Raw genomic sequence first — 27,290 nt, 5'->3', positions numbered from 1 at the left:
TTTAATAAAGTAAGTTTATTAGAGCCGGAGAGATAGCACGGTGATAGAGTGTTTGCCTTGCACACAGCCTATCTGGGACAGACGGTGGTTTGAATCCCAGCATCCCATATGGCCCCCTATGCCTGCCAGGAGTGATTTCTGAGCACAGAGTCAGGAGTAACCCCTGAGCACTGCTGGGTGTGACCCAAAAACCAAAAATAAATAAGTATCTGAAACCAGAGCAATAGTACAGCAGATAGGGCACTTGCCTTACACATGGTCAACCCTGGTTTGATCCACAGCACTACTTATATCCCCAAGTAAGCTCTGAGCATTACCAGGTGTTGCCCAGAAAAGCTAAATAAATAAATTTATTTGGGACTGGGGGAAGATAGTTCAAGAGCCTAGCTCTGCATGCAGGAGCCTCAGATTCTATCCCCAGTACTGCAGTGTCCACCAAGGAGATACCATTGGGTGTGGCCCAAAGAATATCACATGATCTTCTTCTGTAATTAATAAAGCTATCTCTCTGGCCCTTTTTGTCTCTGTTTTTATTAGTTGTTGTCTTACCTATGTCTGAATTTAAAGTGCATATAGCAATTTTCCCCACCCCCCCCTTTTTTTTTTTTAGCAATTTTTAATAATATTGATATTTGGGGCTGGAGAGATAGCATGGAGGTAGAGCGTTTGCCTTGCAGAAAGACTGCGTGCGGTTCAAATCCCAGCATCCCATATGATCCCCCGAGCCTGCCAGGATCGATTTCTGAGCATAGAGCCAGGAGTAACCCCTGAGCGCTGCTAGGTATGATCAACAAAACAAAACAATAATAAATAATAATATTAGTATTTGAATAATTCTGTCATACTGAATCTAATTAGTATTGTTTTTCCCCACTATTAAATCCCCTTAAGAAAACTCTACATTTTGTCCCACTGCCCCACAAATAATGTTATTTACTAGAGGTCAGGTGGATAAAGGAGTTCTCACAAATTCTTTTTTTTTTTTTTTTTTTCTTTTTTTTCTTGCCATATCTGACTCTGCTCAGGATTTACTTCTGAATCTGCTCAGGATCATTCCTGTCATTGTTGGGAGAACATAGGCTATGTCAGATCAAACCACGGTCAGCTCTTGCAAGACAAGTGCCTTAATTAACCTTTGTACTATCTCCCGATTCCAAATTATGTATGTATGTACTGTTATCTAGTTTCCTAGAATGGAGAGTTCTTCCTGTACTTTAGCCATATTTTTTTAATCTTGTTTGTGACTCTGAGGGTTATTTCAGCTTTCATGTCTTTTTCAAATTGTTCTGCTCTTTACAGAAATGAGACTTTTCTTGGCCATCTTATGACAAGGATATACTTATAGTCATCTTATTTTTTTTTTTTTTTTTTTTTTTTTTTTGGATTTTGGGCCACACCCAGCAGTGCTCAGGGGTTACTCCTGGCTGTCTGCTCAGAAATAGCTCCTGGCAGGCACGGGGGACCATATGGGACACCGGGATTCGAACCAACCACCTTTGGTCCTGGATTGGCTGCTTGCAAGGCAAACGCCGCTGTGCTATCTCTCTGGGCCCGTCATCTTATTTCTTTTGAGAGCCAACTTTATGCATGCTTATATCTGTTCCCAAAAAACTATGTTCTGTGGTATCACATCAGAAGTTTAAAATTTGGGAGCCAAAGAGATTGCACAGCGGTAGGCATTCCACGCAGCTGACCTAGGACAGGACCTGGGTTTGATTCCTGGCATTCCATATGGTCCCCTGGGCCTGCCAGGAGCAATTTCTGCATGCAGAGCCAGGAGTAACCCCTGAGCACTGCTTGGGTATGGCCCCCAAACAAAACAAAATGAAAAAAGAAGTTTAAGGGCCAGAGCAATAGCACAGCATTAGGTGTTTGCCTTGCACGCATCCAACACAGGATGGACACCAGTTCAAATCCCGGCATCCAGTATACTCTCCCGAGCCTGCCAGAAGCAATTTCTAAGCACAGAGCTAGGAGTGACCCTAAGTGTGGCTGGGTGTAACCCAAAAACAAAAAAAAAAGTTTAAAATTTTCCAGTTGTATTAACACCAGTGAAGTTGGAAATACTGAAAAATAGTTGTTTGTCCTCCAATGTCCTTTTTTTTTTTTTTTTTTTAATTTTTTTTTTTTTTTTTTTCAATTTTTTTTTTTTTTTTTTTTTTTGGGCCACACCCCTGGTAACGCTCAGGGGTTACTCCTGGCTATGCCGCTCAGAAGTCGCTCCTGGCTTGGGGACCATATGGGACGCCGGGGGATCGAACCGCGGTCCGTCTCCTAGGCTAGCGCAGGTAAGGCAGGCACCTTACCTCCAGCGCCACCCGCCCGGGCCCCATTGTCTCCAAGTCTTATCAGCATACCAGAGGTCTTATTCGAAGCTGTTCTCCCATTCCCCATCATAATCTTTTCATGTTCAGTGCATTTCCTTGTTTGAACTCACACTTGTTTTAAATTGCTCATTTTCTGAGTTCAGTGTATATAACAATGAAAACAGGGATCTCTGTCTGCCTTATCCAGTTCTCTTTCTCCTAAACTTGTGTAGGGAAAGTACCCTACACATCATATGAAGTTAATACTAAATTATTTTCATGAAAAGGGCTGAAGAGACTGGCAACGCCTTGCATAACACCAACATGTTATTCAATCTTTGATACCAAATATGATCCTCTGGTCTCCCATCAGGAGTGATTCCTGAGCACAGAGCCAGGAGTAAGCACTGGTCACTATGCCCAAACAACTAAAAAAAGACTTCAATCGAATTTCTTTTATTTTGATAAGATACATCATTGGTTAAACCTTTAAATTTTGCATTAGGTATGTATATTATCTCTAAATTCCTATTTCTTTTTTTTTTTTTTTTTTGATTTTTGGGCCACAACCCGGTAATGCTCAGGGGGTTACTCCTGGCTATGTGCTCAGAAGTTGCTCCTGGCTTGGGGGACCATTATGGGACACCGGGGGATCGAACCGCGGTCCCGTCCAAGGCTAGCGCAGGCAAGGCAGGCACCTTACCTTTAGCGCCACCCACCCGGCCCCTAAATTCTATTTCTGATGTTAAATTTCCATGATCCAATAATGTAAAAGTTCCACTTCAGTTTTTCAGCTAATGGTTTTAGCCACATTGATGATTCATTATATCATTAGAGTTTACAAGTTGATGAGACATAATTATCATTAATGTCGTATTAATAGCTAAAACACTTTGATAATGAAACATTTGTCTCACTACTTGGTTTTCCCTAAGTATGTTTGGTAAGGAAAAGCAAGATAATTGCTTGATTCTTTTCTTTTTTTACTTTTCACAGATTTATATTGTTTCCTTAGGAACTCTGCAAAGGTGACTCACTTTTTAACATGTTTTAAGTGTTATTTTAAATGTTTCACTTATTTGCATAAATAACCCATTGCATTTCATCTTTTGTGCTTATTTAAACCTTAGTTTGGCTGCTTTGACGTAATCTAGTCATTCTTTTGCTTTTTACTTATTTTATTCAAAGCACATTTATTGAAGGCAACATGTCCTCATCCAGAGGAGGTCAGGTCCTCTTTTAGCAAGCATGTCAATATATAATTAGTTACATGAAGATAAGCTGGGGTATTTTAATAACTTATCAGCAAACACCCTTAAAATATAGAATAAATTCTGCCACGTCCGCTGTTGTTTGTTTTAGGGCAACACTTTTCGGTGTTGCGGGATCACTCCTAGTGGGGCCCAGGGAACCACATAGGGTGTTGGAGATAACGGATCCAGGTCAGTCAGCTGTATCTGAGGCAAATGGCTTACCACACTGTACTATTGCTCCAGTCCCCCTAAAACCTAAATATTTTTTCCCTAGGGGATAATCCCATTCAACCTTGGGGCTTTTGCTAGTGGGTTAATTCTCTTAAACATGTAGTTGGCACTGGTGAAGGAGGGTGTTCATTTTTAATAACTGAAACCCAACTACAAACATGTTTGTAATCATGGTGTTTAAATATATTTTAAAAATAAATATGTAGTTGTTTTAATAAGGGCCAATCCAGTAGTGCTCTAGCAGGTGGGCCTTGGATATGGTAGTGCTTGGGGGATAGCACAGTAACACCCAGAATGACACAGGGGTCATCAAAGGGCCACTGAGACTACACCTGGTGATGCTTAGAGGCCAGGTAGTACTAAGAGTAGAGCTCAACCTCATATATATGAGGTATGGGGCCAGAGAGATAGCATGGAGGTAAGGCGTTTGCCTTTTGTGCAGAAGGTCATCAGTTCGAATCCCGGTGTCCCATATGGTCCTCTGTGCCTGCCAGGAGCAATTTCTGAGCATGGAGCCAGGAGTATCCCCTGAGCACTGCCGGGTGTGACCCAAAAACCACACAGAATAAAAAAGCAAAAACATATATTAGGTACATTCTGCATCTTTTTTTTTTTTTTTTGGTTTTTTTTTTTGGTTTTTGGGCCACACCCAGTGATGCTCAGGGGTTACTCCTGGCTATGCGCTCAGAAGTCGCTCCTGGCTTGGGGGACCATATGGGACACTGGGGGATCGAACCGCGGGTCCATCCAAGGCTAGCGCTGGCAAGGCACGCACCTTACCTCTAGCGCCACGCCCGGCCCCATGCATCTTTTAACTATCTTCCCAATCCTAATCTTCAATTTTTGATTACTGTTTATTTCTTGTATATGAAGTATTTGTGCGTTTTTGCTTGTTTTTTACAGTTACAGAGTCATTCATGTTTAAGGTTTCACTCAGAAAATGTCAACACAAATCCTTTTCACAAGTGTACATTTCCCACCAACATGTCCTCAGTTTTCCCATCATCCTGCCTGTCGCAGACATTTTTCTTCTGTCTTCCTTTTATTTCCTTTTATATACTGTAGTTTGCAATATTGTTACTGAGTAGTATCACTATCACTGTATATCACTTTAGCTCCATTCTGCACCCCAGATTTCTTGTCCAAGGTGATTGTTCCAGCTATTACGGTCAATTAGTGATCTCTATTCTACCCTAATGCACTCTCCTTTTAATTTGTAGCCAGCCTTCCTATCGTGGGTATGATTACCATGCTATTTTGTTTTATTACTACTTCAAGGAAGTTTCTGTTCATATCTTCTCCCCATTTTTTGGATGGAGTTAGATGTTAAGTTCTACCCATGCCTTACATATCTCAGATATTAACCCCTTATCAGATGGATATTAGGTGAATAATTTCTCCCAATTTGTGGGCAGTCTTTGTATCCTGGTCACCATGTCTTCTGAGGTACAGGAGCTTCTCATTTGCATAGCTTTGCTTGGTTAGTGGTTTTTCATCCTTGAAGGTGCCTTTAGCTTCAGTGTCATGCATTCTGCCTATGATTTTCTGTATGTGCCTTATAGTTTCAGGTCTATTGTTAATATCTTCAATCTAGTTAGATGAAACTTTTGTGCAAGGTATTAAAAAATCAGTCCAATGGGGCCAGAGAAATAGCATGGATAGCGTATTTGCCTCGCATGCAGTAGGACAGTGGTTCAAATCCCAGCATCCCGTATGGTCCCCTGAGCAGTTTCTGAGCGAAGAGCCAGGAGGAACCCCTGAGCACTGCCAGGTGTGACCCTAAAACCAAAAAATAAATAAATAAATAAGTAAATAAATAAATAGGTCCAAGTTCTTTTATTGGCATGTAGATGACCAATTATGCAAACACCATTATTGAAGAGGCTTTTCTTGTTCCACTTCTTAGTTCTTGACCATTTATCAATTTTTTGTTTTGTTTTGTTTGGTCACACCTGGTGACACTCAGGGGTTATCTTAGCAATGGCTTGACGGACCTTATGGAACTCTGGGGGATCGAACTTTGGTTCATCCTAGGCTAGCTAGCACTGGCAAGGCAAGATGCCTTACCTCACCGTGCCACTGCTCCAGCCCCTCAAATATTAATTGCTCATATACTCAAGTTTTTGTCTCAGGATATTTAAGATTATTTCATTGATCTGAGGGGCTGTCTTTATTCCAGTATCATGCTGGCAGGGCTTTTGTTTTGTTTTGGGGAAGAGGGTTTTTGGCTATACGGTGGTGCTCAGGGGTTAATCCTAGCTCCACTCAAGAGTCGCTCCTGGCAAACTCGGAGACCATATAGGATGCTGGGATTCCAACCACCATTCGTCCTGGGTCTGCTGTGTGCAAGGCAAACATCCTACCACTGTGCTATCTCTCCAGCCTCTTTAAAAACATTTTTAAAACTTTGAATTTTTACATTAATTTCAAAGGAAGTTAATCACATAGTTGACCATAATACATTTTTTCTAGATAAGTGAAAGCAGTGTTATGGATAAAAGAAAAATAATAAGGAAGAGAAGAAAGTTTTTTTAAAAAAGGAAAAGAACAGTGGCAAACACATTTGTGAAAATTATTGTATCTCTAACAAAGTCATTAATAAAATGGGAAAAAATTTATTTTTTTTTTTTGGTTTTTGGGCCACACCCGGCGGTGCTCAGGGGTTACCCCTGGCTGCTCAGAAATATCTCCTGGCAGGCACGGGGGACCATATGGGACACCGGGATTCGAACCAACCACCTTTGGTCCTGGATCGGGCTGCTTGCAAGGCCAAATGCTGTGCTATCTTCTCCGGGCCTAAAATGGCAAAAAATTTAATAAGCTTGTTGTTAGCTGTTCATTCTGTTAAATAGATTTATTCCTTTAAGGATGACAGCATTAAACAAATGAAGTTGTCCAGAGATTCACAGCACTATTCCTGATACTAAAAATTTTAGAGGCATGTATCTATGTCTGCTGTGGTGGCTCCTGGAAGAAGGAAGAAGATGTGGAAGGAGGATGCCCCACCTTCGCTCCAAAAAAGCCCTGGTAGTATCAGCACAGAAAACGCTATACCTAAAGTTTGGTCAGATTAGGTGTCTCTGAAGGAAGTCAGGGGTCAGAAATGAGGCAGGGGGGCTGGAGAGATAACATTGATAGGGCAATTTGACTCACATCATTGGTTCGAATCCCAGTGTCCCATATGGTCCCCAAGCCTGCCAGGAGCGGTTTCTGAGCGTAAAGAGCCAGGAGTAATCCCCTGAGCACTGCCAGGTGTGACCCAAAAGCCAAATAATAATAATAATAATAATAATAATAATAATAATCAAGAAATGAGGCAGGGCCATTGGGAAAACAGTGATTGTGGGTGTTGGAGGCAGCAGACGTGCCTTCAACAAGGTGTGGGGGAAGTCCTGTTCTCTCATCTCCAGATGAGCTTTTCTGCTGGCCTGTGTTACACTCGATTTATATCTCACCTCAGTCTACCAGAGGCTGGTCCAGTTTTGAACATGGTAAATATGTATTGTGGGTGTGATTACAGCTGCCAGCAAAATCTTAGTTCTTATGACAGTTATGTAATTTAAAATCTTCATCTCCTGCCAGACCACTGTAATTATGTAACTTCTACACAATAAAGTACTAACGGAGGGGCTGGAGAGATAGAGGTAGGGCATTTGCCTTGCACACAAACAGGAACACAGGACGGATGGTGGTTGGAATCCCGGCATCCATATGGACCCCCAGCCTGCCAGGAGCAACTTCTGAGCACAGAGCTAGGAGTAACCCCTGAGTGCCGCCAGGTGTGACCCAAAAACTTTAAAGAAAAAAATAGGAAAATGTTGAAACTGTTTTGTAAAACCAAGTCACTCCCCCATCCATGTTTTTTTTTTTTTAATGATCACCCCCAACAGTACTCATTAGGCTGGAGGTGTGAGCCTGATTGTTGTTACCCAAAGTGTTTCTTAGACCTGCTACACAGGGACATCAAGACTGTGCCTGATGATGCTCAGGGGACCATGTGGTACTGCTACTGAGATCAGACTCAAAACTCACATCTGGTAGGCATTGTATCGTACCACTTATTTCTCAGGCCCCTTTTATTTTTCTTTAAATATGGTCCATCAGATTTTTTAACGTAATAATTGGGCCAGAGTAGTAGTACAGCAGATAGGGCATTTACCTTGCATGTGGCTGACTTTTGAGTTCCTTGGCATCTCCTGTTGTCCTTGCCAGTAATGATCCCCAAGTATACAACCGGGAATAGACTTGAGCATCACTTGGTGTGGCCCAGAACAAACAAAAAATACAACGAAAGTGGCAAAGAGCTTGTGCAAAATAATACTTGGTTGAATGGTTTAAATTCAGTTTAAAAGATTGAACAGAGTGGCCAGAGCCATAGTACAGTGGTTAGGCCTTTCATGTAGCCAACCTCAGTTCGATCCCTGATATTTCATGTGGTTCCCTAAGCCTACCAGGAGTAATTTCTGAGCACAGAGCCAGAAGTGACCCCTAGAATGACCAGGTGGGGGATGGTCCCCATCCCCAAAATAATTGGACAGATATGAAGGCAGATTTTATTTATTTATTTTAGTTTTTGGGTCACACCTGGAAGCGCTCAGGGGTTACTGCTGGCTCTACGCTCAGAAGTCACTCCTGGCAGGTTCGGGGGACCATATGAGATGCTGAGATTCGAACCACCGACCTTCTGCATGCAAGGCAAATGCTCTACCTCCATGCTATCTTTCCGGCCCCTGGAGGCAGATTTTTTTTGCTACAATTATCAACTGTGGTTTGTTTGTTTTGGATGGAGACAAGGGATTGGGCCACCACCCATTGTGCTGAGTCAGGGCTTACTCCTGGTTCTGCTCTCAGGGATCACTCCTGCCAGGGCCTGGAGGATCACATGAGATGCCAGGGATTGAACTTGGTTGGCCACATGCAAGGTAGATCAATGCCCTTCCTACTACACTATTGCTCCAGCCCCTATCAACAGTGTTTTAAAAAACTATTTATTTGGCCTGGAGAGATAGCACAGCCGCGTTTGCCTTGCAAGCAGCCGATCCAGGACCAAAGGTGGTTGGTTCGAATCCCGGTGTCCCATATGGTCCCCCGTGCCTGCCAGGAGCTATTTCTGAGCAGACAGCCAGGAGTAACCCCTGAGCAACGCTGGGTGTGGCCAAAAAAGAAAAAAAAAAAAAAAAAAAACACCAAACTATTCATTATAAGACTAAAACTGAACTATGAACAGTTTTTTAATTCAGCAGCTCACAGTGATTTAAGTTATAAGAACACTTTTTAATTCAGGGTCTGGAGAGATGGATAGTACAGGAATTAAAGCATTTGCTTTGCATGCAGTCAGCCCTGTTTGATCCCTGGCAGTAGATGAGTATTGCTAGGAAAATGATCTCTGAGTGCAGAACCAGGAACAACTCACTATCAGCACTTGTCTTTTCCCAAACTACACTCCGTCCCCAAAGTTACCAATTTAGGAATATCTGGCTTTAGTAAATGATCTGTGGATTAAGCAGTGTTTTCTTTCTTTTTCTTTTTTTCCTCTTTTGGTTTTGAGACCACAGCCAGCAGTACTCAGGTATTACTTCTGACTTTGCTCTTGGGCATCACACTTTGTGGTGAGCTCAAGGGACCTTAAGGGATTTCCATGGTCATTTGATCAGCCACATGCAAGCCAAGTGCCCTGTCTCTGTATTATCTCTCTGGTCTAAGAGCAGGCAGTGTTTCATCCATCACTTGCACAAAATGAAGACTCTTTATAGTTAGAGGGTGAGAAGGTTGTTAGCAAAATAGGCCAAGTAAAGCCAAATTTCTTCAAAGGAACTTAAGGGTATGTCATACAGATTGCCTCACTGTTACTAATAAAGAAACTCCAGATCTGTTGATTTATGAGTATGATTTTGGAGCAGTTTGAAATTACAAATAGATCATTCAGTATGGGCTAAGCCCAACAAAATGCCTCCATTTAGGATCTGATTTTCTTTGTTTTATTTTGGGTCACACCTGCCGGTGCTCAGGAGTTATTCCTGGCTCTGCACTCAGAAGTCGATCCTAACAGGCTCTGGGGACCATATGGGATGCCGGGATTCGAACCACCATGTATCCTGGATTGGCTGCTTGCAAGGCAAATGCCCTACCACTCTGTTATCACTCCGGCCCCAGGATCTGATTTTCTATTTTTTATAGCAGCAGTGGTATATAAAATGATCATGTATACAGTACAGTACTATATACAAAGTGAATACTTAGGGAAGTCTTTAATATTAGATTTAGGTCATTTTTAAGAGTAGTCTCTGTAAGCTGAAATCCTAAGAGTTTCAGAGTTCTTAGTACCTTAGTACTATTAAGAAAAAGAATGACCTGTGTTTACTTCTTGGAGATACATTTTGTTCTGTATAGTACTGGTTGAATTTTACCATTCTTGTTTTGTTTTGTTTTTGGGTCACACCTGGCAGTGCTCAGGGGTTATTTCTGGCTCTATGCTCAAAAATCGCCCCTGGCAGGCACAGGGGACCATATGGGATGCTGGGATTCGAACCACCGACCTTCTGCATGAAAGGCAAACGCATTACCTCCATGCTGTCTCTCCGGCCCTGAATTTTACCATTCTTGGATTAAAATTTGAATATAAACATTTTCTTTTTTTTTCTCACAAAAATAGGACTTTTTTATATTTATAAATGGTAAAATCTTTATTTCTGCAATAGTAAAACCTTGTTTTTTGCTCCCTAGTTCTTTATATATATGAAGGAGTCAGAGAATGAGGAGTTAATTTGCTTGCTTTGTGTGCCTCTGACTCTGGTTTGATTTGTACCACCGCATTGTTTTTCCAGGAGTGATTGTTGAGCACTATAAGTGTAGTTCCTTCCCTCCACTCCAATCTCCAAACTCAAGAATTTGAATAACAGAACTGAGTTCTGTTAATACAAAGAGCATACAGTTAGTTACCTGGTGCTGATGTTTCTTCCATTTCTGTGGGAAAAAAATAACTTTTACTTTTTATTCCAGATGATGGGCATAAGAAAGCTCGGAATGCTTATCTCAATAATTCCAATTATGAAGAAGGAGATGAATATTTTGATAAAAACTTGGCACTATTTGAGGTAATACTTTGAAAAATTAGGGCAAAGATTTTAGGAATAAACTGGTACAGCTACACCATAAAATACTTATGAAAAATTTAAGTCATGAAATTTTTTAGACATGGAGAGTATTATGCTGAAAGAAATGAGTCAGAGGGAGAGGGACAGACATAGAATGAATGGTAGCACTTATTTTTGGAATTAAAAAAGTATCCATAATATAATATCCAAAGACAATAGAAACAGAACCAGGAGAACAATCCCTGGTAGGAAGCCTGCCACAAAGAGGGGAGGTGAATGCCATTAGGACAGAGAAGGGACTATTAAGACAATAATAGTTGGAAATGATCACTGTGGACAAGAACTGAGTGCTGAAATTTTCGTAAAGTGATAAGTATGGTACCCTTTCAGTAACAGTATTGCAAACTACAGTGCCTAAGAGAAAAAGGAGTGCGGGGTACTTGCCATAGTTGCAGGCTAGAGAATGGGGTTGGCAGGAGGGAAACTGGGAACATTGGCAGCAGCAAGTGTATACTGAAAGGGAATGGGTGTTGGAACATTGTATGACTGAAACTTAATAAAAAAAAAAAAAACCTTAGGAAAAGACTTTAAGAACATAGGTTTCGAGACAACTATTCTCTTAGAGTGAATATGACAATGGGCAGAGTGTTTTCCTGTAGCCTGACCTGGGTTCACTACCTAGCATCTCATGGTTCTCCCAAGCTCTCTAGAACTGATCACTGAGCGAAGAGCCAGGAGTAAGCCCAGAGTACCACCAGGTGTGGCACTTCCTCCCTCATTTAGGACAGCTGATCTCTATCCCATTCACTTTTAAATTATTGCAGCTCTTTAGTAACAGTATTTAATGACATTGTTAAAAAATTCAATGGTGGTTATGACTTGATTTACTTTAGTCTATATAATGTCATTTTTTGCTGTTAAAGAATAGTCATTAAGTAAAAAAATTAAGATAACAGGAGTAATGTTAACATCATGGGCATAAGAAGAATTTACTCTAGATCAATTGGATTTAGAATGTTTACTATGGTGTTATTCTGCTAAAGTAGAATATTTTTCAACAGTATGTTTAAGAAAATTATCTTAAAGTACCCAACAAAAATCAGTATTGGAAACAGCTTGCTAGATTAAAACCTGGTCCAGATTTAAGAGGCACTTGCCTACCCGAGATTGATCCCTGAGTACTGCCAGGAATGATCCCTGAGAAACATAACCAACCCCAAAAAGATAGCTGTCTTGTCTAAGGCAGCATGGAATTGAAGGGATCTTTAGCCTTCTTACTGATATAAGCCTGCGTTGCCTTTATCTAGCTTTGGGTTACAATGCCAGTGCAGCTTCAGTCAATGTGCCTGTTTGTTTATTTACTTATTTAGAGTGTTTTTTTCCAGTCATACCTAGCAGTGCTTAGGGATCACTCCTGGCTGGGCCCAGGGAGCTATGTATGTGTAGTTCCAGGGATGGAACCCAGAGCCAGCCCCTTGCAAAATAAACATATTTCTCTGCCTCCCCACTACATGCTTCTTTTAAAATTACATTTTCTGGGCCCGGAGAGATAGCACAGCGGTGTTTGCCTTGCAAGCAGCCGATCCAGGACCAAAGGTGGTTGGTTCAAATCCCGGTGTCCCATAGGGTCCCCCGTGCCTGCCAGGAGCTATTTCTGAGCAGACAGCCAGGAGTAACCCCTGAGCACCGCCGGGTATGGCCCCCCCAAAAAAAAAAATATATATATATTTTCTATCAGCTTCCTTTAAGGAAAAATCTTCAGATCAGAAAAGTCACAGTTTTTTTTCATTGACCTATCTTGGCTTACTGTGCTATAAATAACATATATACTCATTGGTAGATGGTAGTAGCCTAAAAAAAGGGAGACTATAGTCTAAACAAGATTATGTTGTGGGATTGGCATTGGTGTAGCCCAGCAACAAAGAACTTGCCTTATGTGTTGGAGGCCCTGGATTTAGACCCTGATAATGAAAGAAAATAAATCATATCAGTATCTCTTAAGAAATTATGGCTATCTGTAGGAGTCAGTATGATTTTGGTCTTACTATAGAGTTTAAATTATTGCAAAGAATGGAGACCTTTCAATTCAAGAATTCCTTAAGCATTTATGTAGCTATGATTATGTGTGATGTTTTCATATTGGAAGGAAATAGTTTCATTAACAGTTTTCTTATTCAAGTGTACCTTATTTACTTTGCATTTTCTGGTAGATTTGTCATCTTGATGCTTATTTTCCATGTATTCTCATTCAGATCTTCTGTATTTCTGTCTTTATAGGAAGAAATGGACACCAGGCCAAAGGTGTCTTCTCTACTCAATAGGATGGCTAATTATACTAATCTGACCCAAGGAGCAAAGGAACATGAAGAGGCAGAAAACATCACTGAAGGGAAAAAGAAACCCACTAAGGTAAGATCTTAGACTTAGAATAATAAAAATAAAGTCGTATGCCAAAAAAGATAGTATAGAAGAAAGGCACACAGCCAACCCGAATTTGAGTCCCAGCACTCCATAAGATCCCCCCAAGCCCCACCAGGAGTGATTCCTGAGCACAGAGCCAGGAGTAAGCCCTGAACACTGCTGGATATAACTCAAAAACCGAAACAGACTAGGGATGTTGCTCAGTGATAGAGCTTGTGCTATGCCTACTTGAGGCCTTAGGATTGGTACACTGCCTTTTCTCTAATAGTGGAGGAATATGCAGAGCTTCACTCAGTGCTCAAAAGTTTATTGAATGCTTGATACATGCATAGTCTCAGCCTGGGTGGTAAGTCATGGCACCAACAGAAATGTCATGCCATCTAAATTCTAGTGTGGAGGGGCAGTTTGTAGGGAAATTTGTGGGGACTCATACAATTTTTTTTAATTGTTTAAAAAAATAATAGTAGGACTGGAGAAATAGCATGGAGGTAGTGTGTTTGCCTTGCATGCAGAAGGACGGTGGTTCGAACCCCATCATCCCATATGGTCCCTCGAGCCTGCCAGGAGCGATTTCTGAGCATAGAGCCAGGAGTAACCCCCGAACGATGTTGGGTGTGATCCAAGAAAAACCAAAAAAATAAAAAAATAATAGCACATTAGGTGTTATAAATGGGGCCCGGAGAGATAGCACAGCGGTGTTTGCCTTGCAAGCAGCCGATCTAAGACCAAAGATGGTTGGTTCGAATCCAGGTGTCCCATATGATCCCCCCGTGCCTGCCAGGAGCTATTTCTGAGCAGACAGCCAGGAGTAACCCCTGAGCACCGCCAGGTGTGGCCCAAAAACAAAACAAAACAAAAAAAGGTGTTATAAATGCTTATGTGCTTATAAGTGCTTTAATTAAAAAAAGCAAGAGGGCTGGAGCAATAGCATATAGTGGGTCAAGTAGGATACTTGCCTTATACTTGGCTAAACTGGGTTCAATCTCTGGCATCTCAAATGGTCCCCTGAACGCTGCCAGGAGTAATTCCTGAGTGCAGAGACAGGAATAACCCCCGAGCACCACTGGGTGTAGCCCCCAAACAAGCAAAATAAACCCCCAAGGCCAGAGTGATATTATAGCAGATAGGACACTTGGCCTTGCACATGGCTAATCTGATTTTGGTCCCCAGATGATCCCTTGCCAGGAGTGACCCCTGAGCACAGAACAAGGAATAAATGTTGAGTACTGCCAGGTGTGGCCCCAAAATAAAATAAAATTTTCTTCAACCCTTCCCCTTCTTTTTATATTCTCTCCTTCCTTTCTCTCCTATCCCCTCTCCTTTCCTCCAGACAGGATTGTTCTTTTAGATAAATTGGTTGGGAATTCCTTTGACAGGCTGGTATTTGAGTAGAGACCTAAACAATGTGAGGAAGTAAGACATGTAATAACTGAGAGAAGAGCATTCCAGGGAGAATGAAGATCATATCCATCTGCTGGTGCCATATGTTTATTGTGAAGTTGGGTTTTTTAAAGACCAAATATCCGTTTTTCTCAAAAGGCAAATATGAACAGTACTACACTTTAACTTTTTGATATTTTAGGAGTAAAACAGCCCTCAGAGATCCATCTTGACAATTATATTTACCAGCTGTTATGAAGAATTTTTAATTATGTGTGAGGGTATAGTTAAAAGTTTATGGGGCCGGAGAGATAGCATGGAGGTAAGGTGTTTGCCTTTCATGCAGGAGGTCATCAGTTCGAATCCCGGCGTCCCATATGGTCCCCCGTGCCTGCCAGGAGCAATTTCTGAGTGTGAAGCCAGGAATAACCCCTGAGCACTGCCGGGTGTGACCCAAAAACCACAAAAAAAAAAAAAAAAAAAAAAAAAAAAAAAAAGTTTATTTGTGGTCAAATGTTGGTTGGGAAATGTGTTGTAGGAACCCATACAATAAGAATGTATGTATAGCCTTAGGCATAATAAAAGATAATGCTATGTTAGACATCTGTGATATTTTATATGTGCTTCTTTTATAAATTGTGTAGTAGAGCTGGGGCAAGAGCACAATGAGTAGGCCATTTCCCTGGCATACAGCTGACCTGGGTTCGAACCCTGGCATCCTATGTGGTCTTCTGAGCCTAGCAGGAGTGATTTCTGAGCACAAAGCCAGGAGTTTCCCCTGAGCACTGCCCCAGGTGTGGCCCACAAACCAAAAAGTAAAGAAATTGTGTAGGGGCCAGAGTGATAGCACAGCTGGCAAGGTGGTTTGCCTTGCGCACGGCCAATCTGGGTTGGCCATATGGTCCCCCAAGCATCCCATATGGTCCCCCAAGCCTGCCAGAGAGTAATTTCTGAGTACAGACCTAGGAGTAACCTGTGAGCACTGCCGGGTATAGCCTGAAAGCCAAAAATAATAATAATAATAATAAAATAATAATAATTGCATAGCTTAGTTTGGAAATGGAGCTAACCTGAAACCATTGAGGGAGGGATGCGGTCATGGGGTGGTAGGATTAGAGGTGGAAGCATTGTATGCCTGTAACCCTGTTATTAATAGCTTTGTAAATCAGTGTCTAAAAATTTTTTTAAAATAAAATTGAAATTGTTTATGCTTACTCTATTTTAAGATTAATTTGGTCAGCAGGAGAGCAAGTTTTCAATTAAAATCATTTCTTGTTGTATTAATTCTTTTGTTAACGTTCTTTTTTAGAGTCCACAAATGGGCACTTTCATGGGTGTCTATCTACCATGTCTACAAAACATTTTTGGAGTGATCCTTTTTCTACGCCTTACATGGGTGGTGGGCACAGCTGGAGTTCTTCAAGCCTTTGCAATTGTCCTTATCTGCTGCTGTTGTGTAAGTCCTTAGATAGTTCCTGGAAATTATCTGGAAAATCACAAGGGCTGAAGAGTATATGCATTTGACTTTTTTAGGAACAAAACCAGAAGTACTTGGGGAAGACTCATCACAACAGGAAAGATTTTTTTGATACTAAAATTGAAAGAATTTCAGTGCTAGAGATTATTTAACAGGCTCTGCATGCAGAGGCCCAAATTCTTCTCAGCACTATGCGGTATTCTGAACATGCTAGTTGTGACCCCCAAAACAATAATAACAGAAAGTACTTCTGGTCAATTATTAATTGTTTCTATAAGATACTGTACTGGAAATTATAAAGGAGAACTTCAAGAATTAGAAGATATAGGAGAAAAGGCTCAGTGGACTGTAGTGTATGATTTGTAAACAGGAAACTTGGGTTCAATTCTCACCACTGCCTGGTTCCTCCAGCACTACTGACAGTGATTCCCAAGTATCAAACCTAGAATAGCCCTGAGCACTGTATGGTCTGACCTGCACCCCACCAAAGAAAACACCTTGAAAAAATTCAGAATACAGATCACTGGAACTGAGGCTGGAGCAGTAGTCAGTAAGTAGAGCATTTGCTTTGCATGCAGCCAACCCAGATTCAGTCTCCAGGATCCTTTATGGCCCCCTGAGTAATTTGTGAGTGCATAGCTGTGTGTGAGACCCCCTCAAAAAAGGCCTCAAAAAACAAATTGGAACTTCATAGAACCAGATCTACGGCAGAATATGTGATGTAGGGGCCAGAGTGATAGCACAATTTGGTAGGGTGTTGCCTTGCTTGCAGCCAACCCAGATTCCATACCCAGTGTTTCATATGGTCCCCCCAGCCTGCAAGGAGTGATTTCTAAGCACAGAGCCAGGAAGAACAACTGAAGCGCTACCATGTGTGACCCAGAAACCAAAAGAAAAAGGAAAATGTGATGTGTTGGACTATTGCTCCAGTATATTATTGAAAAACAGAATGGAGTGTAGTGCTAAATGTTTTTTTTTTAAGTTTCATTGCCTCTTTTTCAAAAATTTAAGTGTTTCATATTGAATACCTAAAACCCAATCATGAGCAAGTTTGTAATTTCACAATGACTAAATTAAATAAAAAGAAATTTGGGGCCACAGCGGTGGTGCAAGCGATAGGGCATTTGCCTTGCACACGCTAACCTAGGATGGACAGCGGTTTGATCCCCCGGCGTCCCATATGGTCCCCCAAGCTAGGACCGATTTCTGAGCTCAGAGCCAGAAGTAACCTCTGAGCATCACCAGGTGTAGCCCCCCCCCCAAAATAAAAAAAGAAAGAAAGAAATTTAGTTTGTTTCATACATGTTTTTCCCCCTCAATACTAAAACATTTCTAATCCTTTAAACTTTTTCCCATGTATTTCAGCAAACTCACAATTTTACTATGAACTAATTATTGTTAAAATTTTATTTTATGGGGCCGGGCGGTGGCGCTCGAGGTAAGGTGCCTGCCTTACCTGCGCTAGCCTAGGAGACGGACCGCGGTTCGATCCCCCGGCGTCCCATATGGTCCCCCAAGCCAGGAGCGACTTCTGAGCGCATAGCCAGGAGTAACCCCTGAGCGTCACCGGGTGTGGCCCAAAAACCAAAAAAAAAAAAAAAAAAAAAAAAAAAAATTTTATTTTATTAACTGTCCACAGATCTTTTGTCACTACCACTATTATATCCTCACAAATAAGCATTTATATTTAACTGAATAGAAAGAACATAAACATAGTTTAGAAATCATAATTTAAAATTAATTTACCCCTTTTTTGTTTGTTTTTTATTTTTTGGTTTTGAGGCCACACCCAATGATACTCTGCAATCACTCTAGCTGTGCACTCAGAAATTGCTCCTTGCTTGGAGGACCATATGAAATGTCAGGGATCAACCGCGGTCTGTTCTATTTAGTGCGTGCCAAGGCGAACGCCCTATCTACGGCCTGCTCCACCACTCCAGCCCCACTTTGGTCTTGTTTGGAAACTGGAGGGGGACCATACTTGACTCCTTGGATTCTCTTTTTTTTTTTTTTTTTTTGGGGCCACACCCGTAACGCTCAGGGGTTACTCCTGGCTATGCGCTCAGAAGTTGCTCCCTGGCTTGGGGGACCATATGGGACGCCGGGGGATCGAACTGTGGTCCATCCAAGGCTAGCGCAGGCAAGGCAGGCACTTTACCTCTTGTGCCACCGCCCGGCCCCCGATTTCTTACATCTAATTGATTGGCTACCAAAGCTAGTCACATTTTTTTCTGCAATATCTTAGCCCTTTCTTTAAATTTCCACGATCACTACTGTAGTCTTGACCTTTCACTGACTTATAGAACAGTTTAAGAGACCTCCTGGTGATTAATATGTCACTGGCTCTATCAGGTTTCCTTTTTTTTTTGTTTTGGGTCACACCCGCAGTGCTCAGGGGTTATTCCTGGCTCCAGGCTCAGAAATTGCTCCTGGCAGGCACAGGGGACCATATGGGGGCGCCAGGATTCGAACCGATGACCTCCTGCATGAAAGGCAAACGCCTTACCTCCATGCTATCTCTCCGGCCCCTCTATCAGGTTCCTTGATTCACTCCAGTCCTCTTCCACATCGTATTTTTTTTTTGGGGGGGGGTCACACCCGGCGTTGCTCAGGGGTTACTCCTGGCTGTCTGCTCAGAAATAGCTCCTGGCAGGCATGGGGGGACCATATGGGACACCGGGATTCGAACCAACCACCTTTGGTCCTGGATCGGCTGCTTGCAAGGCAAATGCCGCTGTGCTATCTCTCCGGGCCCTCCACATTGTATTTCTAAAAACTTAAGAGCTCAGAAATTACAACGATTTCTTTTTCTAATTGAATATTGTTATTGTTATTCTATCTAGTTCTCAATCAACTTAAAATTTTCTAAGTTACTTAAAACATGCAGGATGAAGGCTGGAGCGAGAGCACAGCAGCAGGGCATTTGCCTTGCACGCGGATTGATCCAGGAAGGTATCTGGGTTTGATCACTGGTGTCCCATATGGTTCCCCAAGCCAGGAGCTATTTCTGAGCACAGAGCCAGGAGTAACCTCTGAACATTACTGGGTGTAATGCCCCGCCCCCACCCCACCCAAAAACATGCAGGATGAGATCAGTGATTCTTGTTTTTTTTTTTTGGGGGGGGCACACCCATTTGATGCTCAGGGGTTACTCCTGGCTAAGTGCTCAGAAATCGCCCCCTGGCTTGGGGGGACCATATGGGACGCGGTCCTTCCTTGGCTAGTGCCACCTCACCGGCCCTGAGATCAGTGATTCTTAATAGCACTGAACTATAGATTATTTGTGGGGAATATGACAGAATACTCAATAGGGGTAATTGGTGTGATGGTCTTCTACATTACTGAGTAGAATGATAAACTCCCTGCATTAGAGAGTTAAATGTTTGATAAGGGGAATGAGGTCCACAGATGAAGTAGTAGTAAAAAATGTTACCTTTATATAGTAATAATATGCTTTTTTTTTTTTTAACAGACATTGCTGACTGCTATCTCCATGAGTGCCATTGCCACTAATGGAGTTGTGCCAGGTTAGTAGGGGAAGATTAGATTTTAGGGATAGTCAGGGATTGATTGCGTTTCTTTTTTTGCTCTTTTATTTTTTAAATTTTTAATTAATGTTTTATTTAAGTATTGTGGTTACAAAAATGTTTGTAGTTGAGTTTCAGTAATTTTGTGTTAATGCTATAAATCTGGTATAAACTCCCAAGAAATAGAATTCTATTTAGTCTGTTTGCCACAAACACTAATGCTGTTTGACGTTAGGGTTCTTTCTATCAAAACTGTTTTAAACTAAGAGGCTTTAATTTATATCACATTTTTAGCATTTTTTGTTTAGTTGGTTTGAGGGCCCATGTTCAGGAGTTATTCCTAGTTCTCCACTCAAGAATTATTCCTGGTGGTACTCTGGGTGGACCATATTGGCTGCTGGGGATCAAACCAGATTGGCAGTGTGCAAGGTAAATTAACTCACTGTACTGTTGCTCCAGACACTGACATTTTTAGTTTTTTTTTGTTTTTGTTTTTGTTTTTGTTTTTGGGCCACTCCCGGCGGTGCTCAGGGGTTGCTCCTGGCTGTCTGCTCAGAAATAGCTCCTGGCAGGCACGGGGGACCATATGGGACACCGGGATTTGAACCAACCACCTTTGGTCCTGGATCGGCTGCTTGCAAGGCAAACGCCGCTGTGCTATCTCTCCGGGCCCCATTTTTAGTTTTTTGTTTGTTTGGTTTTGGTTTTTGGGCCACCCAAAACCCGATGATGCTCAGGGGTTATTTCTGGCTGTGCGCTCAGAAATCGCTCCTGGCTTGGGGGACCATATGCCTGGGGATCAAATCACGGTTCGCCCTAAGCTAGTGCATGCAAGGCAGATACCCTATTGCTTGTGCCACCGCTCCTGCTCCCTTTTCAGTGTTTTTTAAAAAAATTAATTTGTTGATTTATCATTGGTTTATAGTATTATGAAATTTCAGTAGTTTGGGGCTGTAGTGATAGCACAGCAGGAGAGCATTTGCCTTACATACAACTGACCCAGGATGGATCCGGGTTCAATTCTCAGCATCCCATATGGTCCCCTGAGCCTGCCAGGAGTGATTTCTGAGTGCAGAGCCAGGAATAATCATTGAGCACCACCACCAAAAAAAAAAGAAAGAAATTTTAGTACTTTATATTACTATACTTAATTTTCCCATTTCCATCACCAAAATTCCTGTGCCTTCTCACCAGCAGCAGTTCATTTCTCCCATTTTTTTTCCTTCCAAGTAACTACTGTTCTCACGAAGCCTATTTGTTAGTTTGTTTTGGTGATGGTTTTTTTCTGGCCAACTCATTTGCTTTAGTTATTTAGATTCTACATGTACATGGAAAAATGTGATTTATTAAAATACCCTGACATATGCAACTAACATAATTCGTTCATTCTGGGCCAGAGCAGTAGCTCAGTGAATTAAGTGCATGTTATGCATGTGCAAGTACCAGATTCAGTCCTTGACAGCACCTTGTCTGTGGTAGTGGCAACTTCTGAACATAGACCAACTGCTAGATTAGCACAAAAACAAACAAGAAACAAAGAGCAACCCCCAAAACACCATTTTGTCCCAAAAAATACTTTTTAGGAGCCAGAGTGATAGTACAGTGGTTAGAGTTCTTGCTTTGCACATGGCCAACATGGGTCTGATCCCCAGCACCATTTATGGTCCCCAGAACCCAGCAGGAATGATCTCTGAGTACACAAGTTAGCCCTGAGCATTGCTGAATGTGACCCAAAACCCAGAAGATTCTTTCCATCATCTTTTCTATAGCACAGTAGTATTTCATTGAGTTTATATACCATGGCTTCTTTTTTTTTTTTGGTTTTTGGGTCACACCTGGCAGCACTCGGGTTACGGGTTACTCCTGGCTCCATGCTCAGAAATCGCTCCTGGCAGGCTCGGGGGACCATATGGGATGCCGGGATTCGAACCAATGACCTTCTCCATGCAAGGCAAAACGCTTTACCTCCATACTATCTCTCCAGCCCCACATGGCTTCTTTTTACCCAGTCATCTGTTAGGGGCATTTAAATTGATTCTTGTTTTGGTTATTATGAGTAATGGTGTCTTAGCTTATTTTGGTTCAAGTGTAGTATTTGGATTGTCATGTCTCTTTCAATTATTGCCGACAAATTGTTTCATGTGGAGCATGGAATATATGTAGTATCTGTATCAAAGGTTTCAAATTTTACTTCTCACTAACTATATGTATTTTTATTTAGAGTTAACAAAAGACATAAAAATTTCTTATTATTATTCAAGATTTGTTTAAATTCCTCTTAGTAATCTACTTTCATTAACCTGTTTACCATCCAATTTGTCTTTTAGCTGGGGGCTCATACTTTATGATTTCCCGAGCTCTGGGTCCAGAGTTTGGTGGGGCTGTTGGCCTCTGCTTTTATCTTGGTACCACTTTCGCAGCAGCCATGTATATTCTTGGTGCCATTGAAATTTTTCTGGTAAGTATTGCTTAATTATTGTCCATACAATTAAAAATACATGTTTTTGTTTATTTTTTTGATATTAAAGTTTCTGAGAGGTCAACTAAAAAGCAATTAAGTGGTTGAATTTTATCTGCCTTTTAGACATTTAATGTGAATATGAGGGGAAAACCTGGTGGTATCTTTTGCCTGCCTAGAATTTTTTAGCTTTTGTCTTCCTCCCACTTGCCACCACCAAAGCTCCTTGACAGATAAGTTAGCCTCATACGCAAGACTTGAACTTGAATAGAGAAAAAGTAAAGTTCTGGGGCTGGAGAGATAGCATGGAGGTAAGGCGTTTGCCTTTCATGTAGAAGGTCATTGGTTCGAATCCCGGCGACCCAGATGGTCCCCGTGCCTTGCAGGAGCAATTTCTGAGCATGGAGCCAGGAGGAACCCCTGAGCGCTGCCGGGTGTGACCCAAAAACCACACAAAAAAAAAAATAAATAAATAAAAAGTAAGTTCTTTTTGGGGAGTGGGGGGAGTACTTTGGGCCACACCTATCTGTGTTCAGAATTTACTCCTGGGTCTGCACTCAGATGTGATTTCTGGAGGGCTCAGGGATTGTACCTCAGTCAGTTACAGATGAGGCAAGAGCCCACAATACTATTTATTGATCTGTTCCAGTAAAGTATATATTTTATATTTTTATCTCAAATAAATAAAAATTTCTTCTGATTAACTAAGGGTTTTATGGGGTGGGATTTTTGTTATTATTCTTTTGGGGGCCACACCTAGTGATGTTTAGAGCTTAATCTGTCTCTATGCTCAGGAACTACTCCTGGCAGGAGTGGTGGGCGGTGATATGTGGTGCCAGGGATTAAAACCTGGGTTGAACACATACGAGACAAAGCCCTAACCGCCCTGCTATTGCTCCAGCCCCTATATCAGATACTTTTACTATTCTAAGTAGTAATAACAAACATAGGAAAGACTCATGCTATCATCCTAATTACTGAATATGACCCTTTGGGTAAATAATAAATTACTTGTTTTCTTTATTTGGAAATGTAGGTATTTATAATAGCATGCAGTCTTTTGTTGGTTTTTTTGTTTTTGTTTTTGTTTTTGGGCCACACCCGGCATTGCTCAGGGGTTACTCCTGGCTGTCTGCTCAGAAATAGCTCCTGGCAGGCACGGGGGACCACATGGGACACCGGGATTTGAACCAACCACCTTTGGTCCTGGATCGGCTGCTTGCAAGGCAAACGCCGCTGTGCTATCTCTCCGGGCCCGGTTTTTGTTTTGTTTGGGGGCTACAAAAGCCATCAACACTCTGGAATTACTTCTGGCTCTGTGCTCAGAAATCACTCCTGACCATATGGAGGATCATATGGATACTGGAGATTGAACCTGGGTCAACCACTTGCAAGACAAATGCACAAATCCCCTCTGCTGTGCTATTGCTCCAGCCTCATAGCATGTAGTCTTTTAAAATTTTTGATAATACACTTCTGTGGGCAATAGAAATCCAAAATGCATTTAGGCAAAGTCTCCATTAATTTTTGTTTTGTTTTGATTTTTTGGGCCTCACTTGGCAGTGCTCAGAGGATACTGCTGGCTGTGCAGTCAGGAATTACTCTTGGCAGTGCTAGGGGACCATATGGATGCCAGGGATCAAACTCAGTTTGGCTGAGTGCAAGGCAGAATGCCTTACCATCTGTGCTTCACTCTGGCCCCTCCATTAATTTTTTTTAACTTAACATTTGTGTGTGTTTAAAGGCAACTACAAACTTAATACACCTTTGATGTCATTTTCTATTTCTTTTACTTAATAGGTATATATTGTCCCTCGCGCTGCAATCTTCCGTAGCGATGATGCACTCAAAGAATCAGCAGCCATGCTAAATAATATGCGTGTCTATGGCACAGCGTTCTTGGTTCTCATGGTATTGGTGGTATTCATTGGCGTGCGCTATGTGAACAAGTTTGCTTCACTTTTCCTGGCCTGTGTTATTGTTTCCATCTTGGCCATCTATGCTGGAGCCATCAAGTCTTCTTTTGCCCCTCCACACTTCCCGTACGTGTCTTTCTTAACTATCATTAAAATGTGATTATCTCAAATCACAGCTTCACAGAATATATAGATAGGATTTTCCTCCTAGATGAAAGCCTAGTTAGCATCTAGGCAGGCGGTTTCCCAGAATTAATAAAATCAGCTCTGGAGAGTTGGCACAGAAGATAAGGGTCTTGTCATGCACGTGGATTGTACTGGTTCAGTCTTTGGTTTTACATATTCCTAAGTACCACCAGAATTACTCCTGAGCACCACTGCTTATAGCCCAGTCACTCCCACCAAATCTAGTCAACTTAGTACTTACTATTTTTAGTGAATTAGGTTTTTATTCTGCTGGTAGTAGTATTATTGACTTTCTAGTCTGTTTTTATTTATTTTGGGGGCCCATGACTGACAGTACTCAGGGCTTACTCCTGATTCTGCAATCAGGAATTATTACTTGTGTGCTCAGGGGACCATATGTGGTTCTGGGGAGAGGACCAAGATGTAATTAAGTGCCCAATCTACTGTATTATAGCTCCGGCCCCCTGACTTTCTAATCTTAAGGGGAAATAAATACCACATCATTTGTTTAATTATATTCATTATTTTATATAAGTAGTATAGTATCTTAAAGTGTATTTCCTGAAGTTGTAATAGATTTGTAAGGCAAAGTGACTTATAGGCTCAGCTGCTTTCCCTTCTTTGATTAGTACCAACAAATATCTGATGCTTCACTATTGTTTGTAATCCTTTTATAAAAATTGAAAAGACTGGGCCGGAGAGATAGCATGGAGGTAACGCATTTGCCTTTCATGCAGAAGGTCATTGATTCAAATCCTGGCATCCCATATGGTCCCCTGAATCTGCCAGGAGCGATTTCTGTGTATGGAGCCAGGAGGAACCCCTGAGCACCGCCGGGTGTGACCCAAAAATCAAAAAAAAAAAAAAAAAATTGAAAAGTCATGTGGATTTTCCCAGAGATCATACTTATCAACTCTATTGACTTAATCTGATTACATTAAACAAATTTTTTTCAAGATTAAAAAAGGTAACTTCATAAACATTAAATGACTTGCCCCAATGTTAATTCATAGCAGGGCAAGAAAAGCAAGTCCTACCCTCTGTATTACCACTCTGGCCCACTAGCATAACATTTTAAAGAAGGTTGTTATAAACACAAGGCCAAGAAAAAGGAAACGAAATTTTTTTGTGAGCCGGAGAGATGGCATGGAATATGGTGTTTGCCTTTCATGCAGAAGGTTGGTGGTTCGAATCCTGGCATCCCTGAGGGTCCCCTGAGTGTGCCAGGAGCAATTTCTGAGTGTAGAGCCAGGAGGAACCCCTGAGTGCTGCCGAGTGTGACCCAAAAAATAAATAAATAAATTTTTTTGTAAGTAGTGAAAAAGGATTCTGCAATCTTTTAGCCCAAACAACTAATTAATAACCTAGAAATTTTGGAGTAGGTCAACAGAACATCTCAGATAGTGCTTTTCATTTAAATTATATCACTACCACCTCCCATACACCACTTCATGACCTGGGACAAACACTTAGTTTCCCTAACTTTTATCAAAAACATTTACAAATTAGACATACAGTATTTGTAATCTCTGTAGACATTAGAGTCAATAAAAGCTAGTTTCCCATATATGACAGTTAGAAGCTCTAAGAAATGAGGGTGTTTTTTGTTTGTTTGTTTTATGGTGGTTTTTTTTTAGTATCTTAGTGTATTGACTATTCATGAACCCATTTCTTTGGGGGGGGCCGGCTTTGGGGCCACACCCATCGATGCTCAAGGGTTACCCCTGGCTCTGCACTCAGAAATCGCTGCTGGCAGGCTTGGGGGACCATATGGGATGCCAAGGATCAAACCCAGGTCTGTCCCAGGTTGGCCATATGCAAGGTCAATGCCCTGCCACTGTACTATCACTCCAGACCCTTACTAACCCATTTCTAAACAATCTCTTAAAATTTGTTATTTTCCTTCATCTTTCTCAATGCTTGTTTTCACTTAGGGTCTGCATGCTGGGTAATCGAACCCTCTCATCAAGACACATTGACATTTGCTCTAAGACCAAGGAAATCAACAATATGACAGTACCATCAAAGTTATGGGGCTTCTTCTGTAACTCAACTCAGTTTTTCAATGTCACCTGCGATGAATACTTTGTACACAATAATGTCACTTCAATCCAGGGCATCCCTGGATTGGCTAGTGGTGTCATTACAGGTAAGTAGATTGGAGACGTATTTTTTCCTTATAGTGAGCCTGCTCTCTTTCTTTATGTCACCTCCCGTGCTGGGCTAGGCCTAGGACCTCACACTTCAGAAGCAAATGCTCTACCACTGAAGTATATATACCTGGCTAGCATACAATATCTTTCTGTTTTTCTGTCAGTTCATTACTTTTGAGAATAACTTCCCAAGTGTTACCTGCTAACATTTGCCTTCTTTTCAAAACAAAGCTGAGAAAAAGCACCTTTTGGATTCCTCCTGTTCTCCTGGTGCTGTGGGCTAACTTCACTTTAGTGCTAAGTGTCGCTCCAAGTAGTACAGTAGAAGAGATTGAACCTGAAGTTGACCTTCATTCAAAGTGTTCACTCAGGTTTATTGAACTATCTCCCTAGTCAGCAAATCACATTTTTGTTTGTTTCTTTGTTTGCCACACTCAGCAATGCGCAAGAGTTACTCTATACCCAGAAATAACTCTTGACAGGGCTCAGGGACCATATATGTTGCCAGGGATCGAATCTAGGTCATCATGTGTAAGATAGTGACTCTTCCCTCTAAACTATCTCACCAGCTTCAGCAATAAAAGTAATTCCTTTTTTTCATTTGTTTGTTTTTTTAATATATCTTTCTTTAAGCACCATGATTACAAACATGTTTGTAGTTGGATTTCATTTATAAAAAAGAGCACACCCCCCCTTCACCAGTGCCCCATTCTCCCTCCTTCCCCACCCCCTGCCTATCTTCGAGACAGGCATTCTGTTTCTCAAAAGTAATTCCTGGGGCCGGGCGGTGGCGCTGGAGGTAAGGTGCCTGCCTTGCCTGCACTAGCCTAGGACGGACCGCGGTTCGATCCCCCGGCGTCCCATATGGTCCCCCAAGAAGCCAGGAGC

The 27,290-nt window shown here is 41.7% G+C and overlaps 1 protein-coding gene across 2 annotated transcripts in view; it reads left to right on the top strand.

The window, feature by feature from the left end:
* The window catches only part of LOC126032082 (solute carrier family 12 member 6), a 155,595-nt gene that overhangs the window by 47,208 nt on the left and 81,097 nt on the right, over positions 1 to 27,290 (top strand). Inside the window, exons 3-9 of one of the 2 annotated variants that reach the window (XM_049789788.1) lie at positions 10,790 to 10,884; positions 13,162 to 13,293; positions 15,995 to 16,141; positions 19,635 to 19,689; positions 22,017 to 22,147; positions 23,948 to 24,189; positions 26,184 to 26,398. In XM_049789788.1, the coding sequence (XP_049645745.1) occupies positions 10,790 to 10,884; positions 13,162 to 13,293; positions 15,995 to 16,141; positions 19,635 to 19,689; positions 22,017 to 22,147; positions 23,948 to 24,189; positions 26,184 to 26,398 (1,017 nt within the window). Of the gene's footprint in view, positions 1 to 10,789; positions 10,885 to 13,161; positions 13,294 to 15,994; positions 16,142 to 19,634; positions 19,690 to 22,016; positions 22,148 to 23,947; positions 24,190 to 26,183; positions 26,399 to 27,290 lie in introns of those variants that run through there. The other variant, XM_049789787.1, reaches the window with a different exon arrangement.

This window comes from Suncus etruscus, chromosome 16, assembly GCF_024139225.1.
Source record: "Suncus etruscus isolate mSunEtr1 chromosome 16, mSunEtr1.pri.cur, whole genome shotgun sequence".
Lineage (NCBI taxonomy): Eukaryota > Metazoa > Chordata > Mammalia > Eulipotyphla > Soricidae > Suncus > Suncus etruscus.
The sequence above is the reverse complement of the archived record's forward strand: the minus strand, read 5'-3'. Positions and strand labels throughout refer to the sequence as shown.